Here is an 18,652-nt window from a genome sequence, read left to right on the forward strand (position 1 = left end):
TGCGCACTATGTATCTAATTCTAAAAATGTAAATGTACACTTTTATATTAGTTAAATGTTTAATAGAGCAAAATATACAAATAATAACAATATAATAGCAAAACGCTATGCAATCTCCGACACCAAGAAAGGGACAGCTATATATTTCGGTTTGCTTTCTCCGATATATCCGAATATATCCGATTTTGTCCGAACAAGTGCACGGAACGTCCGAACTGGACGCCATATTGTCATGTCAGGATAGACGAAAGTGGTAAACGCAGATCGCGTTTTGTTTCATTAAATTTCTTAAAGTAAGTGTTTTATCAATTAATCGCGGTTTTAACGACGGCAGGTATTTTTAGTTCACGATTTGCAATTGTTATTTGTAGTATTTAACATAATCGATTGATCAAATCTAGTTAATTATGTCGGGGTGTGGTATTTAGATCACCACGAAGCTTAGGATACTTTGTTTGTTTTGTTATAACTTTCCCATATCTTAGTTCGTTGCATATATTTACGGCGAGGTTGAAAGTGTTTATGTGAATAACACGATACTTTTCGACTCATGTTTGTTCAGTTGTTTATAAATCGATAGCCACGGCTGCGTGTTGAACGGCGCTTCATAGTTTTATTTCGTTCACAGGCGCAGGGTGCATTGCTGCATCCAAAGAATCATGAGCTATCAGATACCATCATCGCAAAGTCGCACAAGTAAGTTTTATTAGTTTAAATTGATCTTGAAATTACATATTTATAGGAAACTAATACTTTTGCTATAAAACTCAAGGAATTAATATTTATGTACGTGCAACATTGTGTTTATTTTTACTAATCCAATGTATATCTATTAAAGGTTTACTATTCGTCTAACAAATCCACAACTACTATATTCTTAATTAACGTGCAATATACTAAATGCAAAATAACCTTTTATATATAATGGTATCTGGAAATATGACTCATTCATTTCTAAGTTGTACTATGATAGTTACTCAATATACTTGGCTTCAATGAAATTCTTGAATTACAACATGTGAATTACCTTTAGGATATGTTAGTATTTCTTTATGACCTGAAAACACCTAATCCATTTTCAAGTGAAAAGTTAAGTCATTTAACATTCAAAAATGTGTTTACCTTTCATATCGTTAACTTAATTTTTTTTCTTGTGTTAGTGTCGCACAGCAGCTATGGTGGGTCTGATGTGCCTATGGCACCAAGCAAAGAACAGCAGACTTTGATGTGGCAGCAGAACTCCTATCTGGTGGATTCTGGTATCAATTCCGGAGCAGCTACTCAGGTATGCATTGTACCATCTAAATAGAGGGATTATAAATATGTTGAAATCTCTATGTCTACTACATTGTTATATTCAAATCCTCGGTAAGTTCAATAACAGGCCGGTTCCTTTTTCTGTGCTCACAAATGCATATTTCAAATTATTTAGACTAATTCAAACTAATGTTAGTTTCCTGTAATAGGCATTTTAGTAACTTAATATTGATACAAGGTTAAGTGAAATTAAATAAATCAGAATCATTATATCAAAGTTAGTAAAATATAATGAGGTCTTGCTTGAATACCCTTCAAATTCACATCTTGAACTTTTTAAGTTGAAGACTCAATCAGTTGAAGTTTATTGCATTTCTATTGTCGTTACAGATATTAAGATTCTATTGTAAATGCTTTATTATGTATACAGTAGTATTGATAATATTGAAATTTTCAGGTGCCTTCACTTACTGGCAAGGAAGATGATGAGATGGAAGGAGACCAGCTCATGTTTGACCTGGATCAGGGCTTTGCTCAAGGTTTTACCCAGGAGCAAGTTGATGGTAAGAATTATTAATAATTTACAATTAAAACTTTATTTTTTAATTTGTTCTATAATCTTATTGCTAAAAACTTTATTATCCACAGATTTGAATAAATTATAGTAATGTAAATTTTATTTTCAGATATGAACCAGCAGCTATCACAGACTCGCTCCCAGCGGGTCCGTGCAGCAATGTTCCCGGAGACACTGGAGGAAGGCATTGAGATCCCATCCACTCAGTTGGATCCTGCTCAGCCAACTGCAGTACAGCGCCTTGCTGAGCCCTCGCAGATGCTTAAGCATGCTGTTGTTAACCTGATCAACTATCAGGATGATGCTGATTTGGCTACCAGGTATATTTTTATGATGAAATTTCTAATAATCAATTTAAATATATATGTATACTGTTAAAATTATTAAATATGATAAAATTTTCCATTTTCATGTTCACTTAATGATGTGTTTTGTTGTTTTTATAAAAAGGTACTGTAACTTACTAGGTTTTCCCTGTGGCTTCGTTCATCTGTTGTTTTCTTCCTAACTATGTTCTACATCCATGCCAAATTTCACCTAGATCTCTTAAGCCATAATAACAAATACACAATATTATGATTATTAATTAATTTGCAATTGTGCTTTTATTTCAGGGCCATTCCTGAGTTGATCAAGCTCTTGAACGATGAAGATCAAGTGGTAGTCTCCCAAGCTGCCATGATGGTGCACCAGCTCTCCAAGAAGGAGGCGTCTCGCCATGCTATCATGAACTCTCCCCAGATGGTGGCAGCTCTGGTGCGCGCCATCTCCAATAGCAATGACCTTGAGACCACCAAGGGTGCTGTTGGAACTCTGCACAACTTGTCTCATCACCGACAAGGTCTACTCGCGATCTTCAAGAGCGGCGGAATACCAGCTCTGGTCAAACTCCTGAGTTCTCCTGTTGAGTCTGTTCTCTTCTATGCGATTACAACTTTGCATAATCTCTTGCTACATCAAGATGGTTCCAAGATGGCGGTTCGCCTGGCTGGTGGACTGCAGAAGATGGTAGCACTGCTGCAGAGAAATAATGTCAAGTTTCTGGCTATCGTGACTGATTGTCTTCAGATCCTGGCATACGGGAATCAAGAGTCTAAATTGATTATTCTAGCCTCTCAAGGCCCGATCGAATTAGTGCGTATAATGCGCTCCTACGACTATGAAAAGTTGCTGTGGACTACCTCCAGGGTATTGAAGGTAAATGGCACAAATAAAATTTATTTTAAAAAAACGCTTCTACGGTCCATTTACAAAGAACATACAAAAAAGCAGTTGAGTTTAATATGTTTGAAATAGGGTTTAATTTTAATTTACACGTATTTTTACTTTTGATAATAACATGCAAAGTCAGATTAAACCTTACTTCAATGGAATAAAGTTCAATTTCATTTGCCATCAAACATCTGTTATCTGTATGGATTCTACAGTTGCCTTATATAGTGTTTAATGTTATTTTACATACAATTGTGATATATTTTGCAGGTGCTTTCGGTGTGCTCCAGCAACAAGCCGGCGATCGTGGAGGCGGGCGGCATGCAGGCGCTGGCCATGCACCTCGGCAACCCCAGCGGCCGCCTCGTGCAGAACTGCCTCTGGACCCTTAGGAACCTCTCCGATGCCGCTACCAAGGTAACTTTCATGAGATGGAAGGAGACCAGATAAAAAACAAAATTTTTTAATCAAAGTTGATTGGCGAAACCATTATATATTAAACTTTTTATTGCATTAAACACTGATATTATTTAAATATAGCACTAAAATTAACAGTTTGTGTAATAAATTATATAAACGTGCTTGTCAGGTGGAAGGTCTGGAGGCCCTGCTGCAGAGCCTGGTGCAGGTGCTGGCCTCCACCGACGTCAACATCGTCACCTGCGCCGCCGGCATTCTCTCCAACTTGACCTGCAACAACCAGCGCAATAAGGTACTTTCAATTATTTTAGAACCACCACTCTTATTACTGAACTTACAAAACTTTTCGAGTGTCAAATATAATAGTTTAGTAAATCTTCAAACTCACGTTTATCTTCATGTTATGTGGACATAATGAACTCTGGTACTTAGCTTTAGGTTGTTTAATTGCAATGAAGTACACTTTAGTTGAATTAACAATCACTTGATTAGATTAGCCGTGCAGAGTGACAGACGAAGTGCAAGAGAGAGAGAGAGAGAGAGAATGTCCAATAGAGATGTCCGTGTGACGCTCTTGCTAGTGATGCCCATAATCTATCATTAGGGATCCAGATGAAGATGACATAGGCGCAAACAACTCAAATAGTTTTGTTTTCTCCAAAAATCTATATCTAGATCAGTTTAATTCCTAAGAATATGAATTATTAAATTTATTGATCAACAGGTTTTTCGATAACTTGTGCAGACATTAAACCGGTTAAATTGATTTTAAACGTAATGATAAATGTCTTAGATAAACATAAATGGTACGATTTAATTTCGTGTCTGTGTGATATAAATACTTCTAGTCTGTGGCGCTTCTACGTGCTTTAAAAATATTCTATTCTTTTTACAATACTAAAAGTTTGCTTCACTAATCTATCTTTATTTTGCCGAAACTGCTAAACGGATTTCCAAATTTTGCACAGATAAAACATAGTCTGGAAGAATACAAAGGGTACTTACTAAGTTTTTTCTTAATTCCTCGCGGACAGATTATCGGGCGTAAGCTAGTTTATTTGACATTTTTTGTTGTCACAAATATGTTTCTTTAATATATGTGTTGTGTTGTCAGGTGACGGTGTGCCAGGCGGGCGGCGTGGACGCACTGGTGCGCACGGTGGTGTCGGCGGGCGACCGCGAGGAGATCACGGAGCCGGCGGTGTGCGCGCTGCGCCACCTCACCTCCAGACACCTCGACAGCGAGATGGCTCAGAACGCCGTGCGACTGCACTACGGACTGCCGGTACGATACTAACGTATAATCACATACTACAAGACATACGAGTTTGCTATCCGCTAGGTTTTTCCCCTCTCTTATAAATCACGAGTCTAGGAAAGCAGCTATATCTATGGAGAAATTTCATATTTGAATGTAACGTCTTTCTGAAATGCCTGTATGGTCATATTAAATTATGATTCTTCGACTTTTACTTCACGTATTACAATTGTATTTATAAAAGTTGTAAGGGGTTGTATAATTGCATGTTAAATAAATCGGATCGGATATTGTAATAAAACACTGGTCATACTTTTCCTATTATACTGAATGTTTGATTTCTTTCTGCCAAAGAAAAGGTTCAAATTAAAAACAAAACACCATCAAGTATCTTTAGAATATATATTGCTTTTGTAGTATTAAATTTTGATAGTAATTAATGTGTGTGTTCAGGTGATAGTGAAGCTGCTGCAGCCACCGTCGCGCTGGCCGCTGGTGAAGGCGGTGGTGGGGCTGGTGCGCAACCTGGCGCTCTGCCCCGCCAACCACGCGCCGCTGCGCGAGCACGGCGCCGTGCACCACCTCGTGCGCCTCCTCATGCGCGCATTCAACGATACACAGAGGGTTAGTATACATTCTGTTATTGTAATCAACGATACAGAGAGAGCAAGTATACATTCTGTTATTCAAATCAACAATAGTCAGAGTTAGTATATTAGATAATTGGTTTAATTAGATATGCAAAAATAATAGAATGACAAACCGTCAACGACCATATATGAATTTATTAGTCAACATCATACAGAACCGTAACGATATGTTCCGAACTTTTCGGGCGTGAAGGACGCGAAAAATTTTGTCATTGTCGAATACTTTTTTAATTTTAACTTATCATAAGACCTTTTTAGTTATTGATATTTAATTTACAATATGTTAGTGTGTGTACCATCGTTGTAAATACAAATGTATCGTGTTCCAGCAACGGTCGTCAGTATCGGGTAGCGGCGGCGCGGGCGGCGCGTACGCGGACGGCGTGCGTATGGAGGAGATAGTGGAGGGCGCGGTGGGCGCGCTGCACATCCTGGCGCGGGAGGGACTCAACCGCCAGCTCATCCGCCAGCAGAACGTCATACCCATCTTCGTGCAGCTGCTCTTCAATGAAATTGAAAATATACAGGTACCATCATCATCACCAGCTCAATACGTCCCCACTGAGGGACTTGGAGCCTAACCTAAGAAGGGGGGAAGTCAACCACGCTGGCCCAGCGCAATTCCACATATATCTTTACATTTCTTAGCTCATATACTCAGGTTGCATCAATGTTTTAATTCACAGTCAGAATGCAGGGTAAATTATTAACATATGAAATTCGAAAAGCACAGGTACCATAGTGCTATAAAAATCGACGTCTCTCAATTTCTTAAGATACGATGCGCATCTGTTTTGTGTGCTTTTAATCCGCTGGTGATCCACTACCATATAATTCATATTGTTAAAAATAGGGTTGTGACGTTTAGATGTATCACATAGTATTTGATATTTTTTAAGATAAAAGTTATATCTATCATACGAGAATGCTTATAAGTCACGTAAAAAGGGATTTAATTCTAGATATCTGTTGTAAATTATTGTTAGATATACATTTTTTAATTTATCAAAGCTCTTAATATAATTAACTTATTAATATAGTGTAAATAATAACAAAGTGTATACTCCAACGTGTGCAGCGCGTGGCGGCGGGCGTGCTGTGCGAGCTGGCGGCGGACAAGGAGGGCGCCGAGATGATAGAGGCGGAGGGGGCCACCGCGCCCCTCACCGAGCTGCTGCATTCACGTAACGAAGGTAGATAAAAGTGTCTTCAAAAACAAAGTCCTCAATGGTTGATGATAAAATTTCCTTTAGGTTACTGTGCAAATGCATCTTAAGACTGAAGTTTTTCTTTTATCTGGTCATTTACTTACTAACGTATGTAATTTCATACCTCTCACAGTCACATTGGAATACTATCGTTAGCGCTATTTCCAAACAAGTACGAAATGCCTTCAAGAAAAGTATAATTGCCATGGCATGGTGTGGTTCATGGGTGTCGTTAATTACCTTGGTGTTCCCGCCTCCCATTTGCCTCCTAGTATAATTATAAAAAAAAGGTCGGGACGGATCTGCAATTCCTCTGGTATTGCGGATGTTTTTATATAAAAAACTAAATGAATATTGTAAAACAAATGTGTATATGTACAGGAGTGGCGACGTACGCGGCGGCGGTGCTGTTCCGCATGTCGGAGGACAAGCCGCACGACTACAAGAAGCGGCTCTCCATGGAGCTCACCAACTCGCTGTTCCGCGACGACCACCAGATGTGGCCCAGCGACCTCGCCATGCAGCCCGACCTGCAGGTACATACCGTTCACTAACTAAACATACTTTTTTTTATCGGAGGGAAGGCTTCAAAAGATCTATCCCTACATATTGGGAAAAACAAGGAAAGTTGAAAGTTAACTAACAATTTAGTACTTTTTTGTAGCAGGAAGGGGGGGGGGGTCTTTAAAGATACATTACCCTTTGGAGGAGAGACATGAGGGAAAATGTGAGACTTCTCGCTAAAACCACTTATTAAACACTTTATTACCTAACTAGTTTACTTAATACAGACTTAGTATAGTACAGACTATCTTCTACATCTGTGCAAAATTTTATCACAATCCGTTATGCCGTTTCCATGCTTGTAATGTTCCAATTCAAAATATTTGTCAAAAACTAAGTTAAAGTATATTTGAGATGCTGTAATATTATGGCTGGCCCATTAATTTCTATGTTAAAAATGTATGTCTTAAAATAATTTAAATCTGTTATTACTTCGACCAGGATATGCTGGGCCCGGAGCAAGGCTATGAAGGCTTGTACGGCACTAGACCATCCTTTCACCAGCAAGGTAACCTTTTTTAAGTTTATTGTTTACATTTGGTTAACTAACACACAGAATGGACAATGTAATCTAGTATATTTATGTAGATTCAATATTTATATATCTTAAATTACTTTTGTTTTTATGTTCAAAATTCACATACACAAAGTGATTACTAAAGATAGTACAAGACAAATAAAATTAAATGTACTATGAAAAAGCTGCAAAAATATGAAAATCTTGTTATCTTATTTTCTTACTTATTTTGTAGTCTTTTAGTAACTTTAGTAATTGCTTTTATTTTTTACAGTAGATATCTTTAAGGGCACTTTCTATGTATTATATCTGTCGTATATATTTATATCGTGTATCGAATGTGAAAGTTTCTGTATAAATGTGTTTCTCTCTTTACACGCAGCTTAATCCGGGACCTTATCACTAAACAGGTGATGGGAATATTATTATTATGTGTGTCTGTGTGTTTATAACATATCCTATATATGTATTTGTTATATTACTAAAATAATGATATCAGTTTTGATTGCTGTGATTAACATAGTATTTGCTTCATTTAAAGCACAAACATAAGGCTATTTTAATTTATTACCATAATTTATGTTTAAAAAGGCTTTTAAATTTAAACAAGTATATGTTTCCTTTATTCGCTTAGCAAAAATCCCTTTTTAAAACTCAATATTGAATTTTAATTGCAATATAAACCCAAGCAATGGTGAGTAACTTGAGAGTAATTGAAAAAAATGTCAATTGTTCAGAATCTATGCAAATATTTTAGTGAGGCTTTTAACAGTTTAGCATTTATATCTTTAATATTTGTTTTCAAAGTTTACTTTTGTAATGATTTTGATATATCAAGTACTCATACATAATGCCCCGATAACTTTATCTGCTTATCTTAATGTTTTATATAAAAATTTCAATAAATTAAAATTTGAAATTACATCAGTAGAAAGTTTTGTTTATCCAATAGATTTCTTTTCCTTGCGTTATTACGCTTTTTTGATCTTGGCTGTCAAAGTTCAACAGCACAATGAGTAGTGCTTTCCCTCTGCATCCCGCTGCCATTTTAAATATCTAGGCTATCCAAAGTCATCGCCACAATGTGTAGTGCCCTCTTGCATCCCGCTTCCACCCCAATTATATTTCGCGCAATTCGCCTAATATAAAAACCCGTAAAAACATAAAAACTAAACCAATATGTTTGAAATTCAGCAGGCTACGATCAAATCCCGATAGACTCGATGCAGGGGCTGGAGATCGGCAGCGGCTTCGGTATGGAGATGGACATCGAGGCGGAGGGCGGCGGCGCGCCCGGCGCCGACCTCGCCTTCCCCGAGCCGCCGCACGACAACAACAACGTCGCCGCCTGGTACGACACCGACCTGTAGGCACTACTACTGGCATTGTACAATCAGGGAAACTACCGGTGCTCAACTTTAAAACTAAAAATGTAATTGGTAAAATTAAAGACGGCTCAACTCAAGTTTTATCTGTGACGGCACTGATTAGTTACGGACCCATCGGGGTCCTTCTGAGACGCCTTTAATTTCGCCTAATTGTCTCACGAAAGTTTGCAATTTAATTACAAATGTAACGTTCGTAAGATAGGGGTTTCTTACCACGATTGGGTTTTACGTTTGTAAACCACGACTCTAAAGTATGAACCTGAAACCATCTTGCGAATTATATTTGTAAAATCCACAACAGTTTAAAGTGTAAAACTCCAGCTTGAATGTCTAAACGTTGAGATACAGAATAATAGGACGCATTCTTAACCCTTAATTCGACAGTGAAATACTAATTTAAAATTTTTTTTTTATTCATATCACATTCATATTTCATTTATGTTTTTTTTTTTTTTACAAAAACCCTTCGTCGAATTAAGGGTTGTAAGATCCAAGCATAGTTTTAGAAAGTTGCATACCGCGGATTTCCGTGATTGTACATACGTTTAGTTAGGTTGACGTCACTGACGGAACAATATTTGTTATTTGCTGTCCATCATGCTGTTTCACATTTTTAAATTTTACACTATTATCGAACTGAATTTATTCAACAAAATGTACTGGACAATTAAAGTTTACTAATCCTAGTTTTCTATCAATAGAAAATTAAAATAATATTGTTTATATTTAACAAGATAAAATTGATGTTTCTATCATTTATGTATTACTGAAATGTGTTTGTTACGTGTTTTTAATTAATTTTTATATTTCCTCCATTTAAAGAAACATAAACCAGGTTTTTAATAACTTAGCATAAATACTAATAATGCAAATCTACAATTTTTTTTTCCAAAAAACCTGTGATCACATTTACTAACGGCAGCTACTTTTTCCTATGTTAAATTCAAATTTATTTTATTATATTAATTGGCATTGGTGCTATTAACCAAGGAATTAAGGTTTTTCTCAACAAAAGTATCGAGTTTCCTGCATCGATTGTATCGGAACGTTTTATACGACTTGAAATCCGTGTAATCGGAACATAGGGTAATGTTAGTGTAAGTTTTTTCTAGGCTTTAAATTATTAGTGTAATTTAGTGTTATAAAGATGTGAGCGTTCATTTTTGTAAACATTTCCTTTTCTTGTTTTTTTTTATCGTTTTATTATTATTTAGATCGTACACCCCTTCAGGTTGCTGCGGTTCAGTAAATTCAGTTTATTTTTTAATTTACCATTAAAAGCAATGTTTTGTATTAAAAATGATTTGTTTTCAGTACTATTTTATTGTATTTCTAACATTATCTGTTAGAAAATAGTACACATACATAAAATTATGCATTGTTTTAAACTACATTTTACAAGCACGACTTTTGCTATATCTAGCCATTTTTTGTATGTATTGGACGCTGACATCTTTTAGACGATTTTACTAAGTAATTAAAATGATTCTACATACGCGCATTTATGTAGTTTGATGTGTGACCTTTACGTTGATTGGATGGACGTATTTAATTTAAATATTGAATAAGACTGTTTGTCTGTTTATAAATTATAGTATTGAATGACTGCCATTTTTATTTTACTAAAATTACAAATGTTATTGGCCAAATGCAGATAACGGAGGTTTTTTAAGTTAGTTTTTAAGTATTATTTGAGCGAATGTGATGTTTTACGTTAAATCGTAGAAATTTGCTGATATGTAGAAATTACCTTGTAGCTTACTATTACTATTCAACTATAGATATATAATCTATATAGTATCTATAGATGGCGTCATACAAATATGACGTCAAATCGATAATCGATTTTCGACATGTCATGTATTGTAAATCACAACATTGAGGAAATTTACCTCAATAATGGTCTCTTTTTGCCTCAATTTTCTGTTTAAGAGGTGTCTATAGATTATATATCTATGGTAGCAATATTTTACGATTAAATATAACTGGTAACACTAATGTAATCATTTTAATCTGTATTAACAGATACCATTTTGTATACACGTATCCGATATTTGTTGGAACAATTAGATCCTTTATGGATTGTATACGTAGACTTTTTTCCAATAAAAGTCTTTTGATGTACTGTTTGTTATACTGTCTAGTTGCACTCAAAATAAGACACGTAGAAGATTAGTAAATATATAATCGTAGTTTAAGAAATAGTATTAATCACGTAATTCCTCTTAGGGTTCTCTTTATATTTTTTTCTATTCGATATTTTTAATTGACTTTAACAATGTTTTTATATGTCAATCGATTGTAAAGACATTGCTAGAGTATGTGATTTTGTGTCCATTTATGTATGGATAATAAAATAATTAAAACTTCAAATGCGTTTTTTATTGCCCTTACACATGTCCAAATTGTATTCACAGATTACACAAATAAAACGTAATTTATGTGTTATAGCGGAGAGTGTAGAAAAGTAAAGAGATTTCTGTATACATAATTTGTATAATTCTTGTTTGGCTAATATCAGCTATAGACCTCTACCACTTGAAAATATAAGCATATTTTATTTTCATATACATACTGGATGATATATCAGATAGCAAACCATATACAATACACATAAAAACTGAATAACCCCGAGACACCGAAATTAGTAGCAATTTCGAAAACTTGAGTTTTCTATCCGAATTCTATAGAAAGTAGCCTATGTATTGTTCCAAACTATGCTCTACATCTATGCCAAATTTCATCACGTTACATTTATCAGTTTACGATACAAACTACTAAATATGCATCCAAATTAGCATTTATAACACTAGTAGGATAAGATTTCCACAACCGCAAAATAGCCAATACGTTACATATTGCTATTTACTTTCAAGAAACTATCAAGACAATGTTTAATCAAAAATAAAGGAGGCACACTATCGTGTCGGGTAAGACGACATAACTCGACGCGGCCGCAAATTGTTAGTGAAGTAAGGTGGCGCCGCAGACCGCAGCAACTTCCCCACCTTTGTCCCGACAGTTATTATGTTCAATTTAGACTTTGATCGCGGCGCGGCACTAATCTTGCGACAACTTAGATTATACTAGGACATGAGAAATAGTTCGACTAACGGCTAATTGTAGGTGAAACATTGCTAAGTTTAGTATTTAGGTAGTAAATATAACCGGTATTTAAATCTATTTATTCTGTAAAACTTTGCATAAGTGGACCAAATTGACAATAGATCATCTTTACACAATGACAGATGCTAAATTCATCATCTCCTTATTCTACTCCCGTACGGTCGGCGCAACAGGTTTTTGTCCTCCACAAACTCGTATCATACGTCATCTCAGTCATCACTTACTTTTTAATCATGTCACTTTTCACGCAATCCATCCATCTCTTTCTAGATCTACCTCTACCGGTGTACCCTTCCACACTCATAATCAATGTTCACCTTGTTACATGCGATTCATTTCTTCATCCAGGAGGGAGGGACAGATGACAAATTGATCATCTTTATTTTATTAGGAAACGGATCTAAAATATAATTAACCGTATACCTATCAATATAAACCTCAGTAAATATTTACTATGCGAACTCAAAGTTCATTTATAATTCATAAGGGAGTTCCTGAATGTGACTGTACCCGGTAATCATCGACAAATTTACTCATTTATGTTTGATACGGCTAAATGCTTTTCGGCCATTTCCCATGTGACGATCGCAAGTCAGCAATTAATGTATGATCGAACATTCAGTGACGATGTCTTGTGGCGTACGTATAAGGTTCCATTTTCAACGGCAAATTCTATTACTCAGTAATTATAAAGGAGTGAACTGTTGATAATTATTGTTCGTGAAGCGAAATGTCCCGGCGCCGTACAACTTATTGGTCTGTAGCCAACTTGTGAACTGTGAACCCGAAAATTGTATGGTGTATTTATTAAACATTTATTGATATGTTAATTTTTGATATGGTACATCCATATCAAATAATAATACGGTGACATTTGCTGGGTACTAACAGCGAGCGCACACCTTTGATTTAACTATCGGACAACTGTTTAGTCGCGCTTTAATTTCTATGGCCTTATATGGAGGTTCGCACACTTCTCGATTTTTAGTTGTGCAACTAAACAGTTTACTTGGCTGCAAAACAATCGACAATCGCACAACATTTGTGCGACATTTTAGCCAAATGTGAGTGACTAAAGAATACGATAGTGTTATGTCCATTTACCTATACAAATATAGGTACCATGTACAAATATTTTAATCACAAGTCTAACTTATTTTTAAAAAACTCATACAGTGAAAAATAATACTTTATCAAACAAATTATAGAAATTTGGTTAAATAAAATTTCAATAAAAACATAGATAGAAGAGTACTACAATAATTATATTAAACATCGTGTTATCTTATTTTTACATCTCCAATACACAATCTAGCAGCTATTACGTATATACATTTTTAATTCAAAACGCTGCGTCGCGTCGTTGCAAATCGACATGCGGTCAGGTCTGTCGCCGAAACTTTTTTCATTAGCCTCGCTGCCACATAGCCGGCTAACATTCTATTTTCGACGTGCTTGGTGCAATGGGTATGCATTTACAAGGAAGTGAAGGATTTAAATCGATTTAAAATTGTATTCAAACTTAACATCGTATTATAAATATGAAAACTAATGTACAGCATAATACTTAATAGAATTTAGTTTTAGGTTACAATTTTTACAAACAAGTAGTGGCAGATTACTAAGTCTGGGTATGTTTTTTTTGTTGAATATAGTTAGTGCAAATTTTATTCGTAACCAAAACAACATTTGCACTTAGATTTGCCATCAAGATGGCTACAAATTAGTGAGTTTATTGCTTCGTTACGACTCTCATTATCGGACGCATCGTATCTGGGCCCCTGCAACTCGCTTTACGACTGCTTAATAAACCCGTGGTTTAAAGTATGGGGTGAAAGATAACATATTTTTACAACCCAACATGGAACACCATTTTGACCACTTTATTAAGGATTTAAAATTTTAGTATAAGAATAAATTAATTTACTCCTCTTGTTTAACCCTTGGTAAATTCAGTCTTTATATTATACCTATAGAGACCAATAAAAAGCTATTAATCACAACTATTATTAAGTTTTTTTTTTTAAATATCTCGTTAATCAAGTCTATCTTACTCTTACTTCATACAAATATTATAAATGCGAAAGTTACGATGGATGGATGTTTATTAGAGTTTGTACCCTAAACGGCTGAACGGATTTCGATGAAATTTGGTATAGATGTAGAGGATAGTCTAGTAACTGTAGTTTTTTTTTAATACCACGTGGACGAACTCGCGGGCGAAAGCTAGTTTATGATAAAAATAGATTAATATGGAACAGAAATAATGACATTTAACTATATAAATCTTTGCCTTAACTAAACTAAGATCTGTTCAGTGAAAACAAAAAACAAGTTAATATCGACCGCGCCGCACCTGTCGACTGCTTCAGGATTTAATGCGCGGAGTTTTTACTACTTTTTAAAAGCCACCAGTGGCTCCCGACGAATTTATGGAGCTACGGGATAAAAATATACTTAGCTAACTTAATGGTTACGTCTACATGTACTAAGACTAAGGAGAATTATATGAATAATGCAAATATTGTTATTAATTTAAAAATGAATTTTTACGGAGAACGCTTCATTTAATGCATAAAGTTTTCGAGATGGCCGAGAGCCAAGCGAACTTAGACTGGAATTCTTTTACGAAAACTTTAAACAATGGTCCAATCCATTCAAGGTCAATTTATACGTTACAAGGTTAAGAGACTGTATGAAAGAGAATGTAATTTAAAGAAATAATGGTAAATATGTGGACTAGCATATCAACGACAGGGAAAAAGGACTCTTTCCGATAAAAAGTACACTACTGCCTGTTTGGTTAGTTAGGGTCTAGCTGGGTCTCTCCGGGGTGTCCGGTCTGGTACTGACAGTTCAAAATTAGGCCCAGCCGTGTCCACTACGCGGGAATGTAACGGAATGTTAATTAAATTCCACGCCCGCAAAAGATTCCATCAACTTTTCCTGTTTTGCAATTCTCTTGTTTTTTTGCCTCGAGTTTAAAGAAGTTGGTAACAAATGAACATTGTTACACTTTGTTGAAGCTGTAAGATGTTTTTTAAATCGTTGTAATTTTATGTTTTTGTTGGCAAAGCGATGTTTGACTCAAGAGGCTTGGATCAGAGATCCAAGGACTTTCCTTTGAACTTTAGTAATGTACAGATAATAATTATTTAAAGTATTATTACCGACTTGGCAAGCTTATTAATAAACAAAATGTGTTTACTTAACGTTACTCAAACTCTTTTCACTGTTATTTGATATAATTAAAGTCGATTGACTTTTCAATTGTGTTTTACATCTTTAGGTAAATTAAATGACTATGAAGGCGGTTCTTCCGACCAATTTATTACGTCTTATCTCGCGGCCATAAATTAAAAGCAATAGACCGGAATTCCAGATGTCTTCGTGTCTAATTCAGAAGTTAATGCAAAACGTAGTGAGTTTTTAACGTTCTTCACAATAATGTAATTAAGTATATTTTAACATACTGTCAATTTAAATAGGGAATAAAGTTCTCTGGTTTCCGATAACATTAATTGATATTCAATTAAAATTTCTTTTACAATAAATTGTTGTTTTATTAGCATGTAAACTATTTTAGGTAAATCTTTTTTATATACTTGCATCTAGACGTCAATGTTTGCGTAAGTTACTAGTTTGTTAGAGTTGATTTCTAAAATAATAAAGAAATAGAAATAAACACGAATTTATAAGTTTAGCTACAATTTACAAGAACATCGTGTACTGAAATTATATGAATACATTTACAAGTCCGAACTCGAGGGGAAAATCCTTACATTTGTTTACTTATTACGAAGACCAGTCACTTAAAATTATACACTCTCTTGAGTCGTAACTGCATAGCACTCAATTCAAATTAGGCCCACTGCAATAAAGGAAAATGAGATTTTTTTATGAAGAGAGGAATATACTTCGGTTATATGCTTTTATTGTGGAGGAAATTTTTCCTGCCTCCGCACTGATTAACTTCATTTACCGGAGGGCGGATTTATTATGATTTCATTTATTGCCTAATCCTTAGAAACTTTTCTGGGGAACTCGTAACTAATTATTGTTGTTATTCAGCTTTGTGTGTCATTGTTTATTCATAAGTTTTGTTTTTAATAAATGAACTAAGACGTGATGTTTTAGTGACGTTTAAAATCTAAGTCTGCTTAATTCTCTGTACAAGCTTATGTACATTTATAAAAGGTTCAATAAGTACTGTTTAGTAGATATCATTAAATCAAAGGACAATATACGTTTAAGAAGTACAAATTTAATTTCAGGAGAAACTTTTTACACGTGAATTAACATAAAGACAATCTCTCAATCTGTTAACAGCTGTTAAAGAGTATAGAATAGTGACAAACACAAAACATTACTGTACTGTCAAAGATCAAATAATCATTACTGTTTTGATTAAGCTTTGACACTTAAACACGCACTTTATTTAAAAAAATGTACATTGATTGATTGCTTATCCACTCTCCTTACTACAAGGTTACATTCTTTTAAAGTAAGATAACTGATCTAATATGTTTATATCAAGTAAATGTCAACGATAAAAATGTTACAATACCGCCCTAATGATAACAACCCTAATTTACTCTGAATCACGGCCGTAATCTAATAAACAAATAATAACAGAACAAAAGCAAAGTACTCAATCAAGAAATAATGAGCCATAAGATTAGATAAAACGCTCGTGCAAGCAAACTCAGCGAGACAGCGGCCATAAATCTCTCAGCGCCAATTACAAGTGTATGATCGGCGAATATCCGAAGCTGGGAATCGAAGCCGGCACCGAGCTCAATGGCCCTTCAGGGAAATACTCGCGACAATTGAGGCGATCTAAATGTACCGGTCCTACATTGCATCTATTGAGACGTGTTCGATCTCCGAATCGTTTTACATGCAATCAAATGTTAAAATAGGTCGTAATTACCGGTTTCGAGTACCAAAATATGAACCCCATATAACGGGCACAATTTTAATAACTACTTCTACAATAATTTTTTTTTAATACCAGCTAAACGTCGAAATATTCAGTCAATAATCATAGATATTTTCCTTATAGTATAGTATAATAATCTAATGTAAATTGTAAAGAATCAGGAAATGGGGTCAAAAGAGGTTCAGTAGGCTATTTATATGCAAGCTGAAAACGAAAACAAAACAAGGCACGAGCGCCCCGCCCGCAACTTAAGACGGAGACGGAACTTTTAAGTTATTCCTTACTTGGGAAGCTTGCGGTCGCCGCGGCCGCATCAAAAATACTATCCCGCGGTGAACGTAGCACGCGTTCATTTTAATATCCTTGACATCGAATACAAATCTACTTTGCGGTTTTTCTCCTTTGTAATAGACTTAAGAATTTTACTTTAATAAAATTGTCGTAAATGCTTTGAGCTACAAATTATGCTGTAGAACAAATTCAATTACAATTTAATAGTGCAAAGCTATATGTAAATGATTTGATGTCATGAAATAAAGAAATGTACAAGTATTTATAAAATGTTTCGTAGTTGAAAACGTCTAAAAAATCTCTACTCACGTGTACCTGAAATACCTGTCTCTAAAATTAATTAACAAACAACAATCAAAAGCGACACGACATTGAAAAGTGTCTCGCGGCTCCGGTACAATTTAATTCGTAACTGTATTGTTAGGAGCTGTCATAAAACCGATTCAATCATTGACAAGTTTGTCGGGCGCTCGGCAATTTGTACAGCGCCACCTAGCGGCACCCATATTGAAAGGTTTCCCCAACTTTATAATTGGTGTTGGTTCTCCGCGTCTGTTAGCGAAAGAACAAAAGCAGGCGGCGGCAAGGCGACCCTCGACAGACAATAGTCTGTCACTGTACCCAACACGAGTTTATAAACATGCAAATACACTAATTCTGTGAGCTTTTTCTCATATTATTGTCGGAAAAATGTGAGTGAAAAAGAAATTAGGTAATTTTAATTTTAAATTTAAAATTTTCTAGAACTAAACAGTTAAGAGTTAAAGAAATCTAAATAGGTTTTTAGAGTAAACATGTATCATCACATCTGGACTAAGATCATAATTTAGTTAAAAAAGAATGGGTTGGTAAAGTATCAATGATTGTGCATTATTCTAATGGGTCTATTACCATAAAGTTCTTAAATAAGTAAACAAAATAGGCGCACAATGTTCGCTCTAATGAGATATGCGAAAGTTACGCTTAACATTATTACTGCGAACGTAATTAACTTTTCAGCGTCGCTGCCGGCAAGTCGTGACCGCGCCGCTACACCTCATATTAACACTAAATCCTTTTAAATGCATAAATAATTTAGCTGACGTTGGATTAAGTACGCTGCGTTTACACCGTTGTGTAATACATAAGCTAGCACTAGGATAAAGACGTAAATCAAAATTTATCTTTTAAAATAATGTTTTCGTTCTTTTTAGTTATTGGTCCTTTTATCGCTTTATTTCAGAAAACACCAGCAAGTTTTAA

The 18,652-nt window shown here is 35.1% G+C and overlaps 1 protein-coding gene across 3 annotated transcripts; it reads left to right on the top strand.

The window, feature by feature from the left end:
* The first annotated feature begins 203 nt into the window (after positions 1 to 203).
* LOC106109373 (armadillo segment polarity protein) lies at positions 204 to 10,188 on the top strand. Of its 3 annotated transcripts, none has more exons than XM_013290847.1 (15): positions 204 to 293; positions 629 to 696; positions 1,161 to 1,285; positions 1,715 to 1,820; positions 1,944 to 2,154; positions 2,449 to 3,031; positions 3,317 to 3,463; positions 3,636 to 3,758; positions 4,581 to 4,751; positions 5,178 to 5,348; positions 5,704 to 5,901; positions 6,453 to 6,567; positions 6,964 to 7,118; positions 7,588 to 7,654; positions 8,858 to 10,188. In XM_013290847.1, exons 2-15 carry the CDS (start codon positions 660 to 662, stop codon positions 9,031 to 9,033), a joined length of 2,385 nt encoding a protein of 794 aa, XP_013146301.1. In that variant the 5' UTR covers positions 204 to 293; positions 629 to 659; the 3' UTR covers positions 9,034 to 10,188. The 3 variants fall into 3 exon arrangements, with proteins under 3 accessions (XP_013146301.1, XP_013146302.1, XP_013146300.1); XM_013290848.1 differs by having other exon boundaries at positions 8,861 to 10,188; XM_013290846.1 differs by having other exon boundaries at positions 258 to 334.
* Positions 10,189 to 18,652: the final 8,464 nt, after the last annotated feature.

The sequence above is a fragment of the Papilio polytes genome, unplaced genomic scaffold (assembly GCF_000836215.1).
Source record: "Papilio polytes unplaced genomic scaffold, Ppol_1.0 DF821289.1, whole genome shotgun sequence".
In the NCBI taxonomy this organism is placed as follows: domain Eukaryota; kingdom Metazoa; phylum Arthropoda; class Insecta; order Lepidoptera; family Papilionidae; genus Papilio; species Papilio polytes.

What these genes read in the sequence shown, in the direction of transcription:
- LOC106109373 (XM_013290847.1), top strand. Translation starts at nt 660, where the DNA reads ATGAGCTATCAGATACCATCATCGCAAAGTCGCACAA. An exon ending in TCTCCGATGCCGCTACCAAG is followed by an intron (nt 3,464 to 3,635) that starts GTAACTTTCATG and finishes CGTGCTTGTCAG; the next exon opens with GTGGAAGGTCTGGAGGCCCT. An exon ending in ACCATCCTTTCACCAGCAAG is followed by an intron (nt 7,655 to 8,857) that starts GTAACCTTTTTT and finishes TTTGAAATTCAG; the next exon opens with CAGGCTACGATCAAATCCCG.